The sequence below is a fragment of the Thermobia domestica genome, chromosome 9, assembly GCF_964235325.1.
Source record: "Thermobia domestica chromosome 9, izTheDome1.hap1.1, whole genome shotgun sequence".
Taxonomy (NCBI): domain Eukaryota; kingdom Metazoa; phylum Arthropoda; class Insecta; order Zygentoma; family Lepismatidae; genus Thermobia; species Thermobia domestica.
The window spans coordinates 65,105,264-65,131,450 of record NC_137462.1 but is presented as its reverse complement, the minus strand read 5'-3'; the positions used below and the strand labels follow the sequence as shown (position 1 = coordinate 65,131,450).

Sequence of the window (26,187 nt, the reverse complement as noted above, 5' to 3'; positions counted from 1 at the left end):
ACGAACGTTCACTTGACGCGTACCGTATAAGTGCTTCCATTTCTCGGTGTTAGTATGACTCTCAATTGAAGAGTAACATAGCAGCTAACCGTGGAAATGTGTATGAGCCGAAATACTGTCTGCTACACAGTAATAGATGTAGAATAATATATTAAATTACAGTATTTTTTTCCTATGTTTTGAAATTTGGTTGCCATAGAATTAATAATTTTGTTTCGATTTCCTCGCGGCACACCGGTTGGGAAACGCTGCTCTATCTGGTAACATTGGATTCAACTGCCAGCAGCACAGCTAATCAATAATAAGTATTTACTTTGGTTACATATCTAATAAATCAAATTAAATAAAAATACAGCTGACCTCGATACAAAAAAGAAAAACTACTACTGATTATTATTTTGTAAAACCGTAAGACAATATTGTTCAAACGTATCCACTATATCAGTCACAACTGAGTTTGTGAAAAATTTAACACCGATGCGACGAACATGAGGTGAGGGGATTCACAGGCTTGCTAACACCTGCTAATAAAAATGGTAAAAATGTTATACTTTAAAAAAAAATGCTTAAAAATTAAGGTGCTTCTTATAGTCCGTACAATACGGTATTATTGATAATCTGTGTTACAGTTTCGGCAATATATAATCATAACACAGGTTTAGGGCTGTAACTTGCAAGGGAAAGGGGAAGGGGGGGTGGGCAACTCTCCTCATTTGAGCTCGCCGCCGTTCGAGTTCTCTTACATGAAGCAAAACTATGATCCGGGAACAATGCACTAAGATGTCTACTACTAGGGCTCCCACAAATAATGGATATATCTTAGGTTGCATCTTAAATTTAACTAGTGAACCATGGAATGACCCACAATATAATTTTCAAAAGAACTGAAAAAAATTAAGGTAATGTTGCTGCCCCATCATTTGAACAAAATATATTTCCGTAAAGACGAAGAATAAATGTAATCTGGGCTCTACTTCAATTAAACGTCCATTGGGGGTCCTACAAGTAATACAAATATTTATCACGGTTCAAAATTTTGGGGAAGGGGATTTCATATTATATATATTTGAATATGGGGCCTAAATGTTAATGCTTGCCCCTCCAGGAAAAGAGTTCCAATTTATGGCGAATTATGGCGCTGCACAGATTATCAATAATAAGTATTTACTTTGGTCACATATCTAATTAATCAAATTAAATAAAAATACAGTTGACCTCGATACAAAAAAGAAAAACTACTGATTATTATTTTGTAAAACCGTAAGACAATATTGTTCAAACGTATCCACTATATCAGTCACAATTGAGTTTCTGAAAAATTTAATCTCCTTATGATCGAACAACTCATCTTTGGTAAATGTGTATGTATGTGTAAAGATGTAAAATAAAAAAATTACAATAATATAAAGTGAGGATATAGTAATTATTTACAAAATAGTTTCACAATGTCAAAAAATAAATTCTATTGTAGATTTTAAATTATGAAATCATTATGTATTGCACATAATAAAATATGAAGTATTCATGCAAATCAAAGAAATAATTTCCAGTTCATTTTTTTTTTCTAACGTAAATACTTCTGAAAGCAACATGCACAGACTGTGTTTTGTAAACAAAACCTATTTGACCAAATATTAGAATTTTACAGATTAACTATAGAGCATTATTCTTGAAAACATTTCATCACTTATTCGTATTATCAAATTTCATTTGTATCATTCATTTAATTTCATTTCTTTTTCAAATTTCACTTCATTTCTATTGTTGAAAGTATCACGGACAGAATTAGAGCGACAACTATCAAAATAAAATTACATTGATTGAAAATTAAAATTTCCATTAAAGACTCCTGAAAACCATAAAAAGTACTATAAATATTCTCTTAAAGTAATATACAGAACGAGCACATCATGATTCAGGATACTTGAAACTAATTTAATAAAAATGAGGTTATTAAATGTAATTTGTACTTATAACTAGCAAGGTCAAGGATTACAACAAAATTCAATTATTATCTATTCTGTGAAACTATATCCTTCATTTCAAAATCTGTTCAGATTCAGAATATTTTACTGACATAAATCTTGAAAGAACTAGTCCATGATATAAATTAATCAATATCTAGAAAACGACAGTTCAAACTCAAGTACAATAATTCAATCCAACATATTTTATAAGAATAAACATTTCACAATTATTTATTAGAATCTTCATGAGCACGACGGTGAACAACGAAATCTAACCTAGTAGGAAGTACTTCCTTACAGGACACACACGGAAATGGGCCTTTCCCTAAGTGACTTCTCTGGAGATGCACGTAAAGGGACTGCTTCGATGCAAAAATGCGTCCACAATCATTGCATTGAAACACCTCGCGATTTCTCTTCCCTCCATGCCTATTTTTTCGCTTGTTTCTACCGACGATATGAGTCTTCGCGTGTTTGTCCATCAATCCTTTTCCATAGAAAACTTCTCCACATTCACCACAAGTAAAGAGTTCCTTCTTGCAATAAAATTTTATATGAGCAATAAAGCGTGTTTTTTGGTAGAAGTTTCTCCCACAGTTTTCGCATCTGAAAACAATTTGTCGCGAATGAATTCTTGAGTGCACATGAAGATGTCCCTTTGTAGTGAATAGTTTCCCGCAGACGCTGCATAAAAATGGTTTTCTGTCCCTATCGTAAGCGTGCCTCCCACAAACTTCCCTCAGAGAGGTAGTAGCTATTAAGTTTTTTAATTTTGAACGCATATTGTTCAGCAGCAAATGAGGGAAGGTAAAAATATTGGTAGGTTTCTGATCTGGGGGATCTTCGCCTGTACTTACTTGTCCGAAGGCTAGTATTTTAGGTTTTACTTCAATCCTGCAAAAGAAACAAAACGTCATAATTATACTGCTTTACATCTCATTTTGATTGAAATGAGAAAAGGTCGTAATGCAGACTCTCCATATGGCGAAGATAAATTGAAAGTACGTAACAGCTAAGCAAGTCTTTAAACCAGAATGAAGTACTAGAGTATAGAGTACTTGGTGTATCTTCAGAGGGTGGAGAGTGATACTGACATATTTTTTAGGGCGAAATTGATAAGACTATTACGGAATTCATCTCGTAGAGGTTTTACTGAATATTCACATACTACTACACGAATACCCCCAAATTGCTACCTTCTATAAAGAGGTATTCAGCTTTGTTTCTTCTTTATTTCATTGCGGATATAATTGCCCATTGCTTTTTTCAGAGATCCGAAACCTGAGTTTCAGTTACAAAAAATATATTTATTTCCTTGTAAATCATAATAAGATTATTAGCCCTTATAAGTTGAACCATATATAGTTACGTTGGTTTAAATGTAATATTTTTTACATTTATCTTTGGAAGTCTATGTTGTTGGTCACTTACTAGTAAATGTATCCTACTTACTAGTTTTGGACTTTCAGTTGAAACATATTTCTGACAATATGATAGAGGGGTAGATGGGGGAGGTAAGAGTAGAATTTGATCATCCTTTATTGAAAAAAAAAAAAAAAAATGTTCCTAACAGGTTTATTTTCTGAATGCTAGTTCCAAGGTATTCAGAGAGAACAGTGTTTTCTTCAATGTGATATGTATCACATTTCAGAACCATCCATGCTCTTAAAGGGGATGAGGAGAGGGGTTAGGAAGGAAATCCCACATTTTCGTGTGGAAAAATATATAAATTTTCATTTTCCAACGCATGGCTACGCTTGCTTCAGTGAGCATATATATCATCTTTTATAAATCTTTGAACTATTCTTCTTGTTTTGCTATTTGTTTCATGTGTAGACCAATTATAGAATGAGCTACCAGCATTTGAAAATAGCTATGAATACTGCATTTCGTTCAATGCTTGGGTTCCAAGAAGGTTACATAGCAGAACGGGCTTGGACTCCCACAAGGTAGTATTTGCAATTTTTTTCCCCCCACCAGATGTGTTTCGTAATCTGGTTAGTAACTTTACACATATCTTGAGTCAATTTTGTAATACTCGTAGCGATATAACAGAATTCTCCTATCTACAGAAATTCTGACGTAGTTATTGGTTTGGAAGGTTATTTCTGTACTATAAGAAAAAAAAAAGTGTTCTATTTTTAACTAGATTCAACCAGTCTTTAAGTATGATATCTTCTGGAAACCAATGAGCGTACTTCGGCGATAAGATGGATTTAAGAAAGCAATAATTACTGTAATTAAGAGCTCTACTGAAACATCTGGCTCATAGATTATTTGGAACATCCTCACCTGCGAGAAAGACTCACATGCAGTTAGACTATCCAAAATGAGTTTGTTCGAAATTGTGGCGTCTCTTTTCAACACCTAGGTTATATGAGTCATGAGCTTACACTTAATGTGTGACTTACATGTATTCCCACCGAGACTGATCATGGGTCCAGGACCATAAGATAATGACGTTCGATTGGCTGTGAGAGAGTTCTTTTTACTGTACTTTAAGTGAAAAGATTTAAAAATAAAAATTTCTGACGCAGTAAAGTTAAAACTTGCAAAATATCTTTTTCTTTCCTTTCTTTTTAATCGTTATGTAGAAACTACCTCAATATGGTAATAAATGCTAGCACGGGCTTCAAGTTTCATTCTTGTATCAAGCACCGAAGATATCTGAAAGGAATCACATGTTACTAGTTTTGAAATAATATTGTCCATTATACTGATTCTTGTTACCTTCTGTTCATTAACCACATAAGACATACAGTCAAAAAGTTCCAGAATCTTGTTGTAGCTCCATATTATAAGTACATATTTACTTAATCGCCTTCAAAGTAGCCACGCACTTGATACATTGCTTCTCTCGTTGTTGGGAACACTGACGAAAGTCTTCTTTTGGTATCTTCCGAAGTTCAGTAGTCGTCTCTTCTACAGTGGTGAAACGTGTACCCCTGAGGCCTACTTTGTAGCTTTAGAAGAGCCAAAAATCCGATGGTACTAAATTGTTTTTAAGGCTATCAGTGTCTCTGACTCCGATTTCCCCAATCTGCACATGAATATGATGTTTGTGCGTTGTTCGAACTGCGATATTGCACCCTCACCACACAGCTCCATTCAACCACACTACCAGTACATTGTCTGTTATGACATGCTCAACTTGTCAATCTAAGAACTGTACTGTAAAGATTCGTTGTGGTTGCATCACAAATGCCAAAACTACAGCAACATTCTGGGAACTTTTTGGCCGCCCGTCGTATTCTAACTATAGACAACTATCGATATTTTAAAGTGCAACAAATATTTCGGGTTAAGTCAGTAGTACTATCTTTCTCATCCATTTAAGAGCTGGTAGGCACAGCAATGAACATTAAGTTCCTATAGTAATAATTTCGTTGGATAACAATCCAAATAGTTGGAACATATATATACATGTACGTAAAGCAAAATTATTTCCTTCATCATGTGTAGTTGAGATTACAAGAGGGAAATCCTTTTATGTATTAGTAAAGGAAAAGTCAAGGCCTATCAAGTCGACTTTAGGACCTTCCTAACGTAAGGACAACTTCTTAATAGAGACAGGATCCCCTAAACTCTCCTCCGGCGAGTCATCACCTCAGATAGGGTTACTTTGACGAACGGTAATATAACCTAACTTTCATTGTACACATTTTAGTGAGTTGAAGGTGTTACCTGTCCCTTACAACATAAGAATTTTGCATACGACGCTTCGTCTTCTCTAGGAATGTAACCGCTTCAATACAATTCAGTTAGTCGTCAGCTTGGCTCGGTTACTAAGCCGCTGACATCCTTGGTCTCGAGTTCGATCCCCAGTGTGAGGTGCTTGTTTCTGATAAAAAAAAATCTTTAAATCCTTTTAACCCTTTATTTGGCCCTGCTGCTTACAAGCAACATTGCCTTCTATTGAGTATACTCACGAATGACATCTTCCGAGATAGTTTAATTGACACTACTTTCATGCAATATTCATACACGTGATTTGCGAATCACATTTTTACATAATTGTAATCTTCGTCAAAAGGAAACAGTCAAATTCAGTACTGCAGAAGTTTTATTTCCCGAGTCCCGCGTAAGTTTCTGCTTTCTCGATCTGTAGGAAGATATTTATGTAAAACTGCTGCTAATTACTTCTGAAATATAGTCCTAATTATGATTGACCGTATTAAGGAAAATATTGACTAGCTATTTTACAGCAATGATACTTGGAAATAACCGATATTTCATATTCAAAACAAATAAATAAATAATAATAATAATAAAAGAAAAACTTTAAAAATTACGAAATCATGGTCAGGAAGATGTGTTTCAACCATAAAAACAAACCAAATCATTTTACATGAACTTCTCAATGTTTGTCAATTAAAGGGTACGCAATATGTTCTGTCTCATAGCATTGATATTGAAAAGTCTTTAATCGATCTATCTATTCTAGAATATAATAATAAGCATTCTAATTTACTGTTAGCGAAATCATTCCACTCATTATAAAATTTCAAACCATTTCGCCATAACATAAATACAAAAGCAATTAAATACATTTTTCGATAAATTAAATATTGATTTATTATTTTCGACAAGCTTTCAATAAGAAAAAGTAAATAATTAATTAATCATTACCTTTCTTCTTCGCCAACAACAGACACTTCCGGAGTAGTTGTGCTATTTTGTTCCCTCGCTGTTTCTCGATCACCAGTTCGGATGACGGTGTCTAATGGGTTCATTACCTGAGGTCCATCATTTATGCTCCCTGTATCAGGATCGTCAACTCTTTCTTTCTTTATCTGGTGCTCTGGTATCATATTTTCCATCTTCACTGAGTCTACAGGAACGAACTCAAAAGGATTATCTTTCTCACTTGCATTTAAGTCACCGTTGGTGTCTAACTCGGTGCATGCTTGCTCATCCACAGATGTTGAACCGTCAGGCATATTAGCTGTATCCTCTACCTTGATATTAATTAAAGGTAGAAGCGGTTCGGGATTTTCTTCATAACCATCATCAATAACTTCCATTTTAACCACAACGTTCTCAACCGCTTTCTCAGTCGATTTTTCAGCATTTTTAAAAGCGTTCGTAAGATTTTCTGACAATTTACTTATATCGATAACTGAAATATTTGTTGAAGTATCACTCTCTGTCGATGTGAGCTCTATGTTCGATACTCCCTCACTTTCGTTAGGCCCATTCGTATCAGTCAGAGACTTCGCATTTTTAACGGCGTTCTTAAGATTTTCTGACAATTTACTTATATTGATAACTGAAATATTTGTTGAAGTATCACTCTTTGTCGATAAGAGCTGTGTGTTCGATGCTCCCTCACTTTCGTTAGGCCCATTTGTATCAGTCAGAGACTTCGCATTTTTAACAGCGTTCTTAAGATTTTCTGACAATTTACTTATATCGATAACTGAAATATTTGTTGAAGTATCACTCTCTGTCGATGAGTGCTGTGTATTCGATACTCCCTCACTTTCGATAGGCCCATTCGTATCCGTTAGAGACTCTGTACAAAGACTATCCGAATCGTTTGCTATAGATTCAACATGTTGGATCGAACAGATACTTGAGTCTTGTGATACATTATTAAGTATATCCACTCCTGAAGCCATGGACACAGACGACGTATCATCCATTCTTCACTTGTAAGCTTTACCTGAAATATACAACAATAAGTATAACCACCACTAAATATATAGAACAATTGTCAGAAGAGTACTAGGACTGATTTTTTTAACTCTCAAAATGAGATGATAAATTTTGTTTATTATAGATTTGAAAATATTACACAGTAATAATAAAACAAAACTAAACAAAGTACTAAATATATATTAATCATACTTGTGTAACAGTTTCAACAATGTCGCCTTCATCAGATACCTTATAGATATAGAGAACACCTACGAAAACATAATATAGGAAGCCGACGGTGACTAGATATTTTCAGAAATCGCGTGTTTGAATGGCAGAGGAAATTTCGGGAGGATACGGTTTCTAACCAACATACAATATCAGGCCAGGCTTCAATAGCATATATTCCTTAAAATGTGAAACGTGTTAAGAACTTACTACTGCCATGATAACAAATGTACTGTACTCGAACTAGAGAAGTAAGTCCTCAAATTTTGCGTGATGATTTACCGAAATGAAAGCACGAACAATTGTCGTCGAAAAGGCGAAAAGAGTCAGAACTGATTTCACATTTGGTTCATAATTTTTGGCAAAAATGAAAGTTATGTTCCGAATATGACCTTCTAACGAAGCGACAGGACAGATAATTTACCATTCAAAGAAAGTAAAGCAACAACCATCAAAAACAAAGCTAATGGAATTTGTTGACCTACGATATATGATGCACCACGAACTGTTGGATTAAGGACAGACATGAGTCACAACTTACCACTTTTACACTGAGATATTGAAAAAAGTTTCCATCAGACAATTCTATTACACCGATCTCACTTGCGAGCATCGGCATGGTTCCATTTGCATGATAAAGCAGCATCAGTACAGTAATATTTATCAAACCTCATCCCGCTGAAAGAGAAGTGACATTCATATATTCCAGTAATGCTAAGGTCCGGCAGTTGTGATGAGAACCAACCAAGAAAACTTCCTTCAACGATCTCAGAAAACATTTGCAGCCGTGTTTAAGTAGCGGAGCGGATCATGGTAAGAAATTATAATAGCCTAGTTATAGTGTGTGTGTTTTCTTTAAAGGGAAGAAGGAGACAGTTTAAAAAAAAAAAAAAAAAATCTCCTCGCACTGGAATGTTTTGACATGGGGAGTTCATATATTTGAATATCCATAATTACTAAACTATGGAAGATTGGGGATATCGCTAAACATTAGTTCATCCATCAAATAGGCCTACATATGAAATATGAGTTAATTACCTCTATATATGAATTCATGTAATTAATTTGCAAGCTCTTGACAATAGTATCGTTTTGCTCACCCCCAGTAAGTTTTTAGTGAGGGGAAATTTTCTTCCAAAAGACATTAAGTGTGGGGAATTCAATTTCATCCATCCCAGGATTTTACATGATAAATATCCTGGAGCAGACTGCCTTGACAAAACCACACACCACTTAGTTGGTGATTATTATTACTGTTATTATTATTATAACTTATATATCAGTCCTGGATCTTTTCTGGTAAAGTTATTATATACTAATTTGCGGGCGATTAATAATTTGCCCCTTCCCGTCAGGAATAAACACACTTGATGTACATTTCCACCAAAATCTATACATAAAAAAAGAAAATCTCAAACGAAAATAATTTCTCTCCCTAAGTGCATCTACAATGAAAATTACTCTTTTTAATTACGTATGATTTCTAACGCTGAACGGATATCTTTCTACTGGATATATATTATTTATTTCAGGAATACTACAAACTGTGAGTACAAGGACGAATTAATATTAAATAACTAATTCGCAATCCGAAAAAGAAAGTTTACTGTATTTAGTAAGAAAGAAACATCATTCTGCAGGTGTAACAATATAATGTTTGTTAAAAAAAAAAAAAAATCATTTCCACAAACAGTAGAACACCGTCCGTCCAACTCGAAATCATTGGTGGTTTAAAACAAGTCATCATAAAAATGCTGCTCAGACATGTAGCCTACGTAATTTAAATTCAAAAATTAGGTCTCGGCATTGGGCCTTTAATTACTAACTACAACTTTAAAATAACATATAATGTGCTGGAGATGCAAGGGCTCGAGAAAAAACAGGTTTTGAAAAAAAAAAAAAAAACTTTTTTCTGCTTCGCTTTTTTGCTTGGGAAATTTTGGGCTTTTTTCAAAATTCTGCTTTACATTGACAAAACAGACTTTGTTTCGCTTCTCTACAACAAAAAAGCTCATTAAATGAGTGGTTGATGCAGATACTTATATAAAAATTATAACTTCTTAACCTCTTATATACAAAAGTTAGTACATTTTATTAAAAAACATACACAAATAACTAGAAAAATTATACGTAGTATTTTTACTTCAAAATATCTCCTCTTTTTGAAACAAAATAAAACATGAGAGGAATACATTTATGTGATACTTTTAAAGGCTGCACATCAAGAAGTTCGTTTCGGGTGGTTCTGCACATTCTTAAATTTTTTTCAGATAAGTTTTGACTTTCAAATATATTTTATGAATATTTCGAACGAATTTTCTATTCATTGATGACATGCTTCGGACCTGCAAAATTGGTAAAGTCCCAAATTCTGTAATGCACTGATTGTTCCTTAAGCTTGTTTAGAGTATAGAAAGTACCGAATTTTCTGTTCTTGGATCATGTGCGTACTAGACTGTTTATCTGAGTGTGTGGTTTTCAAGGCTCTACAATATATAACTACCATCAAGGTTTACTCAGTTCTGAAAGTTTCTAAATTTTTAACAAAAGGAATTCAACATATCATTATAGAACTTTTTTTTTTTTTTTTTTTTTTTTTTTTTTTTTTTTACAAAAGAAAAACAAACCCTACGGAATACATTTAAGAACAGTGGAAAGAATCAATCATTGTTTCAATTCACAAAAAAGGCGAAAAAACTGATTGAGAGGATTTTATAGGAGGTTGACAGAAGAGAGATGCCTCGATAATTATTACAAACATTCTATTAGCAAGAATGATTCCATATCCAGATGAAATTATTGAAGGTTATCAGTGCGGATTTAGGAGAAATCGTCAACTATTGACAAGATATTTACCATTCGCCAAATACTTAGAAAGAAATGGGAATATATTACTCCGGTACATCAACTATTTATTGATTTTAGAAAGGCTTACGACTCGGTTAGGAAGGAAACATTGTACAGTCCGCGGTATAAAATTTGTTACAAAAATTCTAAGTCCAAATGAATAACAAACTCTTGCCCAGTTTTCTTATGCATTCCCGCAATACACGTATCAATCGATAAGTTGCTTCTAGTATTTATTCCAACTCCTCCCCGTCCTCCACCTCTCCTTGTCTAAAGCAGTGTGTGTGACGTAGTACACTCTTTCCATTCAGCTGAAAAAGAAACAGTTATCAAGTTTACAACGTTATAGCTTTAAAACAGTCTTTTCCATTCGTTTGTTCTGAAATATTTTTAAGAGCCTAAATTAAAGGAAAGTCACACAATCTTCCCAGAGCTTCATAAATATCTTTAGTTTCATTCTTTTCTTTCTTTAAAGAGTGCAAGCTAATAAGATGCTCCCTAAGAAATCTATGGAAATTGCCAAGAGCTCTAAAATATCTACGGACAGAAACGAGTTTTATTCAATGATTCATTGAATTTCTTTTCAGTAAGTGCAAGCAAATGTTTCAGGGGCGTCATTTGGGCAGGACAGGAGGGTGTAATTCCCCCTCTCTTGAGCTTCATAAATACGTATTTTTTGATCAAATGTATAGTAATACACTAATAAAAAGTGAAAATCTTATGTCGCCGGAGAATATCTTCCCTTCCCCCCCCCCCCCCCCCGAATAAAGTCTAAAAGACACTGGTTACAACATTAAACCTATAGAGCTACGATAGCACATTGCTAAAGAGCTTACATTTGGTTTCAAAAGTCGAAGGTTTGATCTCAAGCCATATGACTTCCTGGGTGACATTGAGAGAGAGAGAGAGAGATAGAGAGCGAGGGATTCAAGTATGGAGACAAAGAGGGATGATTTCTATACACAGATTTAGAATTGGGGAAAAAATGATCGGACAGCATTCGTATTATGACGAAAATTCTGATTTTGTGAAAGATAAGAAGGGAAGTTTTCGAACTGCGAGGATCACATTAGGCAGTTGTCGAATTAATGTGGAGAACTCTTTTTAGAGCATCAGATGATTACGAAAGGAGAGAAAGATCTTCAGAACTGAGGAATTAAGATTTTAAAAAATCTGATTTCGGCGATGGGTTTCGAACCACGAACCTTGTGGTTATCGAACCATGACTTTATCCATTCTGCTACGGAGAATTCTATTACTGGTTCACATACGTTTCCCTTAGCTGCGTTGAAAGCTACCTTAAGGGGATATTCCAAAAGTTGACTCGGTGGATGCGCCGTTCAGATAGGACGTAAACCTCTTGTAACTTAGTTACAATGTGCAAAATGAACTTCCTCTTCTTCAGGACACTTTTTAAAGCTTTAAAATTTGTTACTGTTGTTTTAATTAAGTGACATTTGATAGAACCATCTGATAAAGTAGTGCCAAGCCCTGTGCGTCATTGTCTGTTAGGTGAATGGTTAATGTAAGTTACTTTTACGTGGATGGTCCGAGCTTCCAATCAAGACCATTCTTATTGATTATTTTATTTGAGCTACACTCATACTGTATATTCCACAAGTTCAATTTTCAAGTAATGTAGTCACAGCTAGTTTAATTCGAAATAATTTTCCAATATTATATTTGTTACTAAATTTACATGGCACTCCTCACTGTTTGTAGCCCTGCATAAATGCAAAATTGTTTTAAAAGTATATTTTACTTTCAAGTTTTATTGTTGTTTTTAATTGTCCTTCAACTTTAATTTCTATTTCTTAATTATAACATATTTTCTATTTATATTGTATTCTATGTTATACGTTTATTATTTATATTTTATTTCTTACCTTTGAAGAGGAGCTTTTGACAATTCAGAGCAGCAGGGACATACACAGGATGCAGGCCTTTGCAATCAAGAGCTTTTGCCCCCACGAAATCACTACTTTTTTTTTGTAAATTATATCTAATTTTAGAGATGATGATAGCAAGGGCGGATTCAGGGGAGTGCGTTCGGGCGATCACATCCCCCAGAATAGGGAACTTTTTATACTTTTTATTTTAAAAATAAAACATATCCTAAGTATTTTTCATCTTTGTATTATAAACGTAAATTAAAACCTAAAGTAGATAGGCCTTACTTTCTTAAGAAAGTTAATTCTGCAGAAGAGCTACTTCTCCTTTTCTAAATTTGTTTTTTCTTTTCTTTATTTCTTTTTCTTTTTTTTTTCTTTTTTTTTTTTTTTTTTGCAATCCGCTCTTACCTTGATTTGACTTCGAACGACCGCCCCTCCCAAACAATCATCCTGGATCCGCCCCTGGATGATAGACATTTTAGTAAAATATGCCCTCAATCGCTGAAATATATTCCTGTCAAGCTTTCGATCGCTGAAATAAATTTCTGTCTACGGCCCTGGAAAACAGTGACGATTTTAGGGAGTGATCAGTTAGTAATGCCTCCCTGGAGCAACGACACTTCCCCAGAAGTCATATCTCCGATAATTCAGAATGTGATTTGTGCATTATCACTTTTCACTCTCAGTGTCTTGAAACGCACCAAAAAGGAACTGTTCTGAAGTATTTACTGGTTCTCCCTATGACCCCATTTCAATATGGCCAACCTTGGACATATACACATCTGAAATATCACCTTTTATGTCAGTGATCCCGAAAACTATCCATTCGACACAAATATAGATATTTTCGATTCTTTATTCCTGTCACCCTCCCATTGTCAACTCGAAGCCAACCAAGGCTTATTTTGGACTTACGCAGCATCCACAGTGTCACTTTTCATCTTTGCACATGAATTCGACACTAATTTCGTTCGTATTTGACTACTTTTACATGTCACCTTCACATCTTGGTAGAGATTTTTTCAGTACCTCGCCCCCACAACTATGGAGAAATTTCAACCAACTAAGTATAATTATAAATTATCATCTGAAACACAACAGTACGGGTGATCTTTTTCGCAGAGGAATTCGTTAACTACTGTTTCAATATCAATGTATTGGCTTTTTTTTGCTATCCATGCTGGAGATTGCCAAATAGCTAAACTTCATTCTGTACTATTGTGCTATGGATATAGTGGTTTAATTCACTGAATACTCGCTTAGATGATGCTCTCGTCACAGGAAAAGTGAGATACAGTTATAAAAGAAGAAACGAAACGAAATATTTAAGTTTTACGTCCCACGTTATGCCGACTCCGCTAATGGAGACAGTGATGGTGAGAAACGAATGAAATCGTTTAATGAAGAAAGTGGGGGGAAACTGGAGAAACCCGAGAAAACTCATGCACACGGTGTTTGTCCATAATAAAGTTCATTCAGCGCGAGCTGGGATCTAACCAACTCCATGCACTATAGGTAAAGTTATAAAAGAATAGGCGTCTAAACAAATACGGAACACTACTATTAATGAGAGTTGTATAAGATTAGATTTTTATTTATTTTATTCTAAGTTCAAATTTCAATCAATCTTGATCTTCATTACTGTTCGAAATCCGGACCAACCAGTATTCCCTACTAGGGTAAAGATTAATTGATCGCCAACAGAAATCCAAAATCATCTGTATAACCCCACGTTCCATTATTCCATATACACAATTAAGATTCCAGCGTAACCTACCAGTTAATAAGTTTTCTTCTTCTTCTTCTTCTTCTTCTTATTTTTAACACCTAAAAAATATAGGCTCATAATTGAACCACTGATTGGAAAAAGGGAATAAGTACATAAAAATATTTTTTCCACTTTTAAGCTTTTCTCACCAATTGCAGTGCTACAATACAAGATTCTTCTTCTTGTCTTAGAGTTTGTGAGTTCTTTTGCTACAATTAATCAGTTATACACGTGTTGAAACAAATACAAATACGCCTCGGGAAGGTTTTTTAGCGTTTCTGAAAACTTAGGTCTGATGTACTTATTCCCTTTTGCTGGAAATAGTTGCTGCAAGGACGTGATAAATCTTTTCGGTAGACTTCACAGTCTATAGCTCCTTCACAACTTCCTTTCATCTAAGGCTAAGTAGTTACATTTTAGACATTGAGGAAAAAGTGTGAAATTAATTAAAACCCTTCAAAGTGGAGTTACGAATCTTCAATGGACCCCATTTTGCTGTTGGCCTCGCTCAACGCACTCCCGTCACTGTTCAGGGTGCAGGATGGAGTTTCTCCCTTTTAGGAATACTTTCTAAGACAGTACTAGATTTTTTTTTTTTTTTTTTTTTTTTTTTTTTTTTTTTACAGCTGTTTCAATTGAGTTGTATTTGCTAGAACTGTCGGTTAAAGGAAACAAAAGATCCTATACTCAAACACAAATCATCTCTTTAGAAGCTCTAATGGAAAACGAAACGAATCGTCGTAAACATGTTACGTTCTTGAAGAGGAAAACAGCAAAACATTGATTGCACAAACGTATAATGGTATCATTTGCTTGCAAATTTAAAACTTATAGAAGTTGATGGCTTGTTAGGTGAGGGGTTAGTGAACAGGATTTTTGTACTGGTGGTCCAGGGTTCGAATCTCGTCCGTTCTTCTTACGTTTTGTTTCTTTAAGCTACACTGAGTTTGTTCATTCCAATTCTTTAAGCTTGAATTAAATCTAATACCAGTTAGTGAATTAAAAGTAGCTAACATTATTTTCAAATACGAGACGTTATTACATGCTTGTCACTAGCTCACAATACTCAACTTTGATATAAACTCTTGCAGTCTTCATTTAACTCATTTCTTGACGTGTTTTGTTACAAAACTCATGAATCGTGGCGAACAAAATTGCTTTACCAGATAATGGTGACTGCTTTGAAACCAAATGACAAGTATGAGAATTAAACGTATCATATCTTTAGTTTGGTGTGGAGAAGAAACCAAATAGCGAACGAAAGGTTTAAGAACAACCACGTTATTAATATAAACTATGCCAAAGATTATTGACTTATATGATTAAAAAAAAATCGAAAGAAATTTTGAAAGAACGAAAAATACTAACTTAGAATTTTGTAACTGGAGGCAAGGAAATCTAATTTAAACATACTAAAACATACCATTTAGCGCATATAGAGCGTGGATCTGTGCTCAAGGCGCTAGCTAATAATCTGGAGGTTCTCAAGTCGGAACCATGTGTGAATATTTTGTTTAAATTTAGAATTTTTGGTGATCATTAGTCGGCGATGACACACGTTTAATTGTCTTAAGGTATTTGAATATTTTGATCTTTCAATATTTGAATGATCAAATCTTCAATAATACTAATACTAATACTAATAATAATAATAGTTATTATTATTATTGTTATTATTAGCAAAGTAATTCAATAACACGTTAATATCTTTAATTATTTCTCGATAACTACTCGAACTTAAGACGTCCTCGAATCTAAGTCGCACCCCGATTTCGCTGGGCTAAATTAAAGAAAATTAGTAATATGTTATGTTTTTACTATTACTAAAGTTCTCTTTGATATTGGTCATTTTCGATGATTTTATGTATCCCTCTCCATGTTGGGGGCACGGTATGACAAAAATTATCCCAGGCCCGAATGTCATGTACGTTGAAAATTTGATTGAAATCTGTTGGATGGTTCAAGAGTTGTTCTATTTATTTTTATATATTAATCTTTCCTTCTCTTATCCTCTCCTATGTTCTACTGCCAAAGTGAAAATATTAAAACAAAAGTTTCTAGGCCCGAACGTCGTCTATGTTGAAAATTAGATCGAGATCGGTCAGGTGGTTCAAGAGTTGTTAAGTTTTATTCATTTTTATAGGTATCTCCCCTCCCCTCCTCCTAACCTACGTTCTACCATCAAAGGGATATGATAAAAACCACCCCAGGTCCGAACCTCATCTATGTTGATAATTTGATTAAGATCAGTTCGGTGGTTTAAGCGTGATGAAGTCACCAAGACAGCATTTTTATTTTTTTACATAGTCCCCACTTCCCCTCCCCTACATTGTGCCGTCAAGGCAAAAAATGAAAACATCCCAGGTCCGAACCTTATCTATATTGAATGTTTGATTGATTGGGATCAGTCGGATTGTTCAAGAGTTATTAAGTTTTATTCATTTTCATATATTTACCCTCCCCTCCTCTTTCGCAAGTTCAAATATCAAAATGAAATAACAAAAAGCTTCCCAGGTTCGAATTTCATCTATGTTCAAAATGTGATTGAGAACGATCGGGTAGTTCAAGAGTTATTCACCACCGAACATTGTCACTTTTATTTTTACATTTATAGCTGTTATGTATCTTCCCCCTCCTCTCCATCCTCTACATTATTCCGTCAAAGTGAAATGGTAAAATCCATCCCTCGCGTTAATCGAGACGGGGACAAATAGCCTCATTGCTGACGTCCCCATTAATCCCCCTACTCATACCCTTTAGTGTGTTTAAGTTAGTTTTTTTTTTTTTTTTTTTTTTTTTGCCTTCAGTTGCAAATTTCTAAGTTATTTTTCTTTGTTTCAAAATTCTCGCATTTCTTGTATGATAATACAAGTTAATAATCTTTGACTTGTTTTATATTAATAATCTGAGTTGTTCTTAAACCTTTGGTTTCCAATTTTGTTTTGTCTCTACACCAAACTACAGATATGACAAATTTAATTCTCATACATTACATTTGATTTCAAAGCGGTCGCCATAAACTGCTTAAAAGCACTTTTTCCGTCACGAAACACCCAGCGAAGGGCGTACGATATCGTCTACAGCAATGAGAGGAAACTCCGCCTTGTTACGTGACGTCACATGAAGCACGTTCCGTTCAAACACCTAAGCAAAGCTATCATTTTGCTTCTGGTGTGAAAATGGCTCACTACGAAGCTTCTGTTAAAAGCAGCGTGATTGCTTTAATTGAGCATGCGGGCATGAACTATAGCGAGGCAGGCGCGAGATATGGCGTTAACCGCGCTACAGCACGGAGGTGGTGGAGGAGATATGAGGAAACAGGAGATGTAAGACGTAAAAGAGGAAGTGGGCGACAAAGAGTTTCCTCTGCCGAAGAAGACCAGAGTGTAATTGCCCAATGCCGTGAGCACCCTTTCATGTCTGCCCGACAGTTAGGAGAGGAAACCAATTTCCCAGGCGATGTTACGACTGTCCGTCGTAGATTCAAATCCTTTGGTTTGAGATCATACAGGGCAGCTGTTAAGGAGCGACTAACAGAAGACCAGATGGTTGACCGTCTGGCGTTTGCACAGTTAAATATTGCACGTGTGTGGGACGGGGTCGTTTTCACAGACGAAAAAATATTTTCCAGTGCAAACTTCGGGCCGAAGCGTGTTTACCGCCCCCCTGGAAAAAGGTATGCCTCTGAATACGTTTCCCGTTCAGGTCGAATGGGACATGTAACTGTCCACTGTTGGGCATGGATATGCAAGGCTGCAAATTTCGGAGGAATCTACAGGATACCTGGTCGCCTAAACGCCCACAAGTATGTGGAACATCTGGATGAAACGCTTCCGGAAATAAAAGCTCATGTAGGTGACGGCATATTATACTTGCAACAGGACAATAGCTCGATACATAATTCAAATGTGGTTCAGACATGGTTGCAGAGGCAACCTGATGTCGAAATAGTTGACTGGGTTCCTTATGGAGCAGATCTGAACCCTATTGAAAATATGTGGGCCTCTGTTGCAAGAACATTGCGGGAAACCTGGTCGAACAATCCTCCACGAACATCTAATGATCTGTGGGAGCGTGTTGAAGATGCGTGGTCGATCTGTTGCACCCAACGCTATATCTCTCGCCTGGTGGATTCAATGCCACGGCGTATGGCAGCTGTAATCGAGTCCCAAGGGGACTATACACACTATTAATAAATGCTTGCCCACAACACCATCAGCCCTCTCGAGGGCTACCTAATTCGACCCACTTATTAACAAAATTTTATGAAATACATTACGCGACACCAGTGAATGTAAGTGTGTCAGTATGTTCTGCATTAATAAAGAGGCTAACGTGTGAGACTTGGTGGCCGAGTGGTATTATGCTTGCTATGTAAACCAAAACCGCCTGTAACAGTGGTTCGAATCTAGTGAAGAGGACCCCTACTTTTTATCACCAGGGATATTTGCAATACGCCTTCTGCTATGTCCGCCTTCGTACGGTCTATTATATGACACATAATGTGGACTGCCATAAGTTTTTACTTAGTAAACAATTTATAAATATATGAACAAATACCTAGGTATATTAGAGTAACAATGGAATATAGTACTTTCGTCCGACTGACATCGCTCTGCAAATGTTCATTGTATTACACCGGAAGATGAATTAAACAAAGACTGGAAAATTTGATATAAAAATTGATACGTAATAAGTTAAAGACAAAATATGTAATTATAATCTCATATTTGAAACTAATTTCGACTACAATTAATTCTCTACCTGCTTTCATAAATAATGCAAACCAAACTTCGAGGTTTGGAATGCACAAACTAAGTGTAGCTAAGAGAAAAAAAGTAACAAGAAGAGCAGAGATTCGAACCCACGACCACCAGCGTAAGAATTCCTTTTACTAACCCTTCATCTATCAAACCATGACGTGAACATGACTTTTGTAAGTTATAAATTTGTATCCAAGAAACACCATTAAGCGTATGTGCAACTACTACTTTGCTCTTTTTCTCTTCAAAAGTGTAACATGTTTAGGACGATTCGTTTCGTTTTCCATTTGAGATTCGAAAGAGATTATTTGTGTTTGAGTGTAGGATCTTTAGTTTCCTTTAACCGACACTTCTAGCAAACACAACTTAATTCACACAGCAGTTAAAAAACAAAACTCGTACTGCCTTAGAAAGTATTCCTAAAAGCAGAAGCTGCATCATGCATCCTGAACAGTGACGTAACTAACGGCAGTGCGTTGGGGGAGGCCAGAGTAAAACGGGGCCCATTGAAAATTCGTAATTCCACAATTTTTCCTCGATGTCTAAAATGAGACTACTTTAGCCTTACATGAAAAAGAAGCTGTGGAGGGGACTGCGAAGTCTACTGAAAAGATTTATCACGTCCTTGCAGCAACAACTTTAAGTTTTCGAACAGTAATGAAGAACAAGATTGATTGAAATTTTAACTTAGAATGAAATAACTAAAAATCTAATATTATATAACTCTCATTGATAGTAGTGTTCCGTATTTGTTTAGACGCCTATTCTTTTATAACTTTACCTATTGTGCATGGGGTCCTTGGTTCGATCCCAGCTCACGCCGAATGAACTTTATTATGGACAAACACCGTGTGCATGAGTGTCCTCGGGTTTCTCCCGTTTCCTCCCACTTTTTCATTAAACAATTTCATTTATTTCTAACCATTACTCTCTCCATTAGCATAGTCGGCATAATCGTGGGACGTAAAAATTAGATATTTTATTTCATTTTTCTTTTATAACTGTATATCACTTTTTCTGTGACGAGAGCAACATCTAAGCGAGTATTCAGTGAATTAAACCACTAAAACCTATATTCATTGCACAATAGTGCAGATGAAGTTTAGCCCTTTGGCAATCTTCAGCATGGATAGCAAAAAAAGCCAATACATTGATATTGAAACAGTAGTTAACGAATTCCTCTGCGAAAAAGATCACCCGTACTGTTGTGTTTCAGATGATAATTTATAATTATACTTAGTTGGTTGAAATTTCTCCATAGTTGTGGGGGCGAGGTACTGAAAAAATCCCTACCAAGAGGTGAAGGTGACATGTAAAAGTAGTCAAATACGAACGAAATTAGTGTCGAATTCATGTGCAAAGATGAAAAGTGACGCTGTGGATGCTGCGTAAGTCCAAAATAAGCCTTGGTTGGCTTCGAGTTGACAATGGGAGGGTGACAGGAATAAAGAATCGAAAATATCTATATTTGTGTCGAATGGATAGTTTTCGGGATCACTGACATAAAAGGTGATATTTCAGATGTGTATATGTCCAAGGTTGGCCATATTGAAATGGGGTCATAGGGAGAACCAGTAAATACTTCAGAACAGTTCCTTTTTGGTGCGTTTCAAGACACTGAGAGTGAGAAGTGATAATGCACAAATCACATTCTGAATTATCGGAGATATGACTTCTGGGGAAGTGTCGTTGCTCCAGGGAGGCATTACTAACTGATCACTCCCTAAAATCGTCACTGTTTTCCAGGGCCGTAGACAGAAATTTATTTCTGCGATCGAAAGCTTGACAGGAATATATTTCAGCGATTGAGGGCATATTTTACTAAAATGTCTATCATCCAGGGGCGGATCCAGGATGATTGTTTGGGAGGGGCGGTCGTTCGAAGTCAAATCAAGGTAAGAGGGGATTGCAAAAAAAGAAACGAAAAAAGAAAGAAAAGAAAAGAAAGAAAAAAAAACAGAAAATGAGAAAGAGATCTTCTGTAGAATTAACTTTCTTAAGGAAGTAAGGCCTATCTACTTTAGGTTTTAATTTACGTTTATAATACAAAGATGAAAAATACTTAGGATATGTTTTATTTTTAAAATAAAAAGTATAAAAAGTTCCCTATTCTGGGGGATGCGATCACCCCAAACACACTCCCCTGGATCCGCCCTTGCTATCACCATCTATAAAATTAGATATATATCTACAAACAAAAAAGTGGTGATTTCGTGGGGGCAAAAGATCTGGATTGCCAAGGCCTGCATCCTGTGTATGTCCCTGCTGCTCTGAATTGTCAAAAGCTCCTCTTCAAAGGTAAGACATAAAATGTAAATAATAAACGTGTAACATAGAATACAATATAAATAGAACATATATTATAATTAAGAAATAGAAAATAATTATAAAATAAATTTGAAGGACAATTTTAAAAAAATCAATAATACTTGAAAGTAAAATATACTTTTAAAACAATTTTGCATTTATGCAGGGCTACAAACAGTGAGGAGTGCCATGTAAATTTAGTAACAAATATAATATTGGAAAATTATTTCGAATTAAACTAGCTGTGACTACATTACTTCAAACTTGAACTTGTGGAATATACAGTATGAGCGTAGCTCAAATAAAATAATCAATAAGAATGGTCTTGATTGGAAGCTCGGACCATCCACGTAAAAGTAACTTACATTAACCATTCACCTAACAGACAATGACGCACAGGGCTTGGCACTACTTTATCAGATGGTTCTATCAAATGTCACTTAATTAAAACAACAGTAACAAATTTTAAAGCTTTAAAAAGTGTCCTGAAGAAGAGGAAGTTCATTTTGCACATTGTAACTAAGTTACAAGAGGTTTACGTCCTAACTGAACGGCGCATCTACCGAGTCAACTTTTGGAATATTCCCTTAAGGTAGCTTTCAACGCAGCTAAGGGAAACGTATGTGAACGAGTAATAGAATCCTCCGTAGCAGAATGGATAAAGTCATGGTTCGATGACCACAAGGTTCGTGGTTCGAAACCCGTCGCCGAAATCAGTTTTTTAAAAATCTTAATTCCTCAGTTCTGAAGATCTTTCTCTCCTTTCGTAATCATCTGATGCTCTAAAAAGAGTTCTCCACATTAATTCGACAACTGCCTAATGTGATCCTCGCAGTTCGAAAACTTCCCTTCTTATCTTTCACAAAATCAGAATTTTCGTCATAATACGAATGCTGTCCGATCATTTTTTCCCCAATTCTAAATCTGTGTATACAAATCATCCCTCTCTGTCTCCATACTTGAATCCCTCTCTCTCTCTTTCAATGTCACCCAGGAAGTCATATGGCTTGAGATCAAACCTTCGACTCTTGAAACCAAATGTAAGCTCTTTAGCAATGTGCTATCGTAGCTCTATAGGTTTAATGTTGTAACCAGTGTCTTTTAGACTTTATTCGGGGGGGGGGGGGAAGATATTCTCCGGCGACATAAGATTTTCACTTTTTATTAGTGTATTACTATACATTTGATCAAAAAATAAGTATTTATGAAGCTCAAGAGAGGGGGAATTACACCCTCCTGTCCTGCCCAAATGACGCCCCTGAAACATTTGCTTGCACTTACTGAAAAGAAATTCAATGAATCATTGAATAAAACTCGTTTCTGTCCGTAGATATTTTAGAGCTCTTGGCAATTTCCATAGATTTCTTAGGGAGCATCTTACTAGCTTGCACTCTTTAAAGAAAGAAAAGAATGAAACTAAAGATATTTATGAAGCTCTGGGAAGATTGTGTGACTTTCCTTTAATTTAGGCTCTTAAAAATATTTCAGAACAAACGAATGGAAAAGACTGTTTTAAAGCTATAACGTTGTAAACTTGATAACTGTTTCTTTTTCAGCTGAATGGAACGAGTGTACTACGTCACACACACTGCTTTAGACAAGGAGAGGTGGAGGACGGGGAGGAGTTGGAATAAATACTACAGTAGAAGCAACTAATCGATTGATACATGTATTGCGGGAGTGCATAAGAAAACTGGGCAAGAGTTTGTTATTCATTTGGACTTAGAAGTTTTGTAACAAATTTTATGCCGCGGACTGTACAACATTCTTACAGAATTTGGAATACTGAAAAAGTTAGTTGGAATCATTAAAATGTGTTTAAATAAATTCCACAAACTAAATCCGGCTAGGAAAATTCTAGTCCACGAGTTTTCACGTCGAGAATGGCCTGAAACAAGGAGATGCGTTATTGCGATTATTATTCAGCTTTGTTCTCGAGTATCTGGAAAACCAAAGATAGCAACTAGAGCCTATAGCTGAATGGTATTCACCAGGTTATGGTGTATGCTGATGATCTAAATCTGATAGGGATGATAGAACAAACGAAAGAAATGCAGAGGCCTTATTAAACGCTTGCAGCGACATTGGTTTAGAAGAAAATGCAGAGAAAACTAAATAAATGAAAGTTCACATGGATCGTAATATGGCAAATTATGGATGCGTCAAAATATGAAATAATACTTTCGACAAACTGGATACTTTCAAATATCTAGAATCAATATTAACAGACCAAAATCATATCCACGAAGAAATTAAACATCGACTGAAAGTAGAATATTCATGTTATTATTCAGTTCAAAATATTTTGTCGACGCGAATTCTGTCAAGGAATTCGAAGCTTAAAAATATAAAACGATAATCATGCCTGTTGTGATTTATGGTTGTGAAACATGATCGCACACTGAAAGTATTTGAGAATAAAATCGTGAGACAAATATTCGGACCCAAGATGAATGGGAATGGCGGAAACTTCATAACGAAGAACTGCATAATTTATACGGTTTACTAAACCTGGTTAGGGTCATCGAGTCTAGGAGGCTCAGGTGGACAGGTCATGTAACCAGAATGGAAGGAAATAGAAACGCTTTCAACGTTTTAACTGAAAATCCAATCGAAAAACGTCCATTAGGAAGACCTAGGCGCAGATGGGAGGACAATATTAAGATAGATTTCGCAAAAATAGGAATACAGAGTAGAAACTGGATCGCATTGGCTAAGGACAAAAGTCACTGGAGAGTTTTTGTGAACGCGTCATTGAACCTTCGGATTCCATAGGCTAGAGCGAGAGCGAGAAAATACATTTAAGTCAATCTCAACTGCCCAACAAACATGAGTGAGTGGTTAGCTTTTGCGCTTCTATCGGGAAGTCCGGGATTCAACCCCGCATTCGACTCTTTTGGCAATTTTTTTTTTTAATTCCATCTGTGAATGTAGAGATAGTGTACTGTGAGTCCTGGCCGACTTCCTTTCTTATTGCTTTTAAATCATTGTTATTACTAATTACCAGTAATGACGTATTTGCGATGGGGATTAGGGTGGGAGGGTGGGGTCTTTCGGATTGAAGCTTGTACCCCAAAATTACGGAATTTCTAAAAGACACGAAATATTAGTTATGGCTTACTCATGAACTTCAAGCTCCTCCCAAATAAAAATTACGAATTTTCTTATTAACATTTATTCAATATTAATAAGAAAAACCCCTTCTAAAATACTTTTCTTGATCCGCCGCTGATTATCAGTATAAAATGGTCTTCAAGGTTGTATCTGGAAGATTATTGCTGCATATGCAAACGAAACGAAATATTAGTTATGCCTGCACTCATAAACTTTAAGTTCCTCTCAAATAAAAATTAGGGATTTTCAGAGAAAACAAACATTAATCAGAGAAACCCCTCCCAAAATACTTTTCTAAATCCGCTATTGATTATTTCTATAAAGTGGTATTCAAGATTGTATCTGGAAGATTATTGCTAAATCATTGCACAGCTACAGTATAACAGAAATATGGAAGTACGCTCTGACGGATATATTGAAAACTGTACGCTCTGATGAAAATATTGATAAACGTAAGTTTAACTATGTACTAGAATCTAGAATACTAAGGTCTAAGAAGTGAAATACGGATCACTAAAAATGAAATGACTTACAGACGAAAATGTCGATATCTCAGAAGTTAAAATAAATTTAAATTGCCTCTTAAATTACCCTCAAATATTACGTTCTTTGTTTACTTTAACTAATAAAATATGTGCTCCATCCATCATGATGGTGAATTCCAGAGCGAAATATGGCATTTAGGTAATAAAATCTTATTTAACCATAGAGTATACCGTAAAGAAAGCTATTTAGATAGAAAAATCATGAAAATGAAAAAGCCAAAATTTCCGTTTTATCCTCAAAAAAGCCGGCTTTTATGTGATTTTTTTTTTTCATATCTATAAATGTACTTGCTCTACTAATTTTTGCGAATCCGACGTTTCTTCCATTTACCATATCTGCACTTCCTCAAAATATAACTGCACACATTAATTTTTCTGTGTGTCTTAATATTGCCAGTTTAGCAACAACGCACTCGAAGGGGAATGATTCAGATTAGTGAAGCCTTTCAAATACACCTTGTTGTTTCCTGTTTGAAATAATAAGCTCATCTTTCATTACTTAATGCAATGTTACTTTCAGATTAAAATAGTACCTTAGCAAATGCAGAAAACTGTTGTAGTTAAAGAAAACCCACGCCTTTCAACAACAACAATAACAACAAAAAGCAAAGTGATAATACGGAGTGTTGTAGCCTAGGTCATGACCCTTAAAGATAGAAGTATCGAAAGATGTCTAGATTGTTAGCAGTGAGCAGCCTGAAATAACGTACTGGCATTCCCGATACTGTCCAAGAACAGTGTTAAGGTATGGCGGAATTGATGGATGTTGTGTTCAAATATTAAAGAACATTAAAACAGCAATTTGAATTACCTGACTTTTGAAAATATAAAACATTAGAACTACAAGGAAATCCTAATCTTCGATACATCATATTCCTAGGCTACAGGAAAAGAACATAATAAAATATTTGCAAGAGTGCCACTTACTCAAGTATTTATGTAATACGTCACAAATACGACGAACAGATGACATTAACAAAGACAAATGGGTAAGAGTGCACTCTGAGCAGAACAAGTTTGTTACAGATGTGGCATTCTTCACAAAAGGTATGGTAGGGATAAGTAGGGAGGGTCGGGTTTTAACTTAGGGTTAGGGAAGTTTGAACCCATTTTGTC

The 26,187-nt window shown here is 35.4% G+C and overlaps 1 protein-coding gene across 1 annotated transcript in view; it reads right to left on the bottom strand.

Annotated features, from left to right (window-relative positions):
- Window positions 1-557: 557 nt before the first annotated feature.
- LOC145694703 (uncharacterized) overlaps window positions 558-26,187 on the bottom strand; it is a 28,350-nt gene continuing 2,720 nt past the window's right edge. Inside the window, exons 2-3 of the mRNA XM_081771229.1 lie at window positions 6,597-7,632; window positions 558-2,861 (exon numbers count right to left, since the gene is read on the bottom strand). Of these exons, the coding sequence (XP_081627355.1) occupies window positions 2,195-2,861; window positions 6,597-7,612 (1,683 nt within the window). The 5' untranslated portion in view covers window positions 7,613-7,632 and the 3' untranslated portion in view covers window positions 558-2,194. The remainder of the gene's footprint in view (window positions 2,862-6,596; window positions 7,633-26,187) is intronic.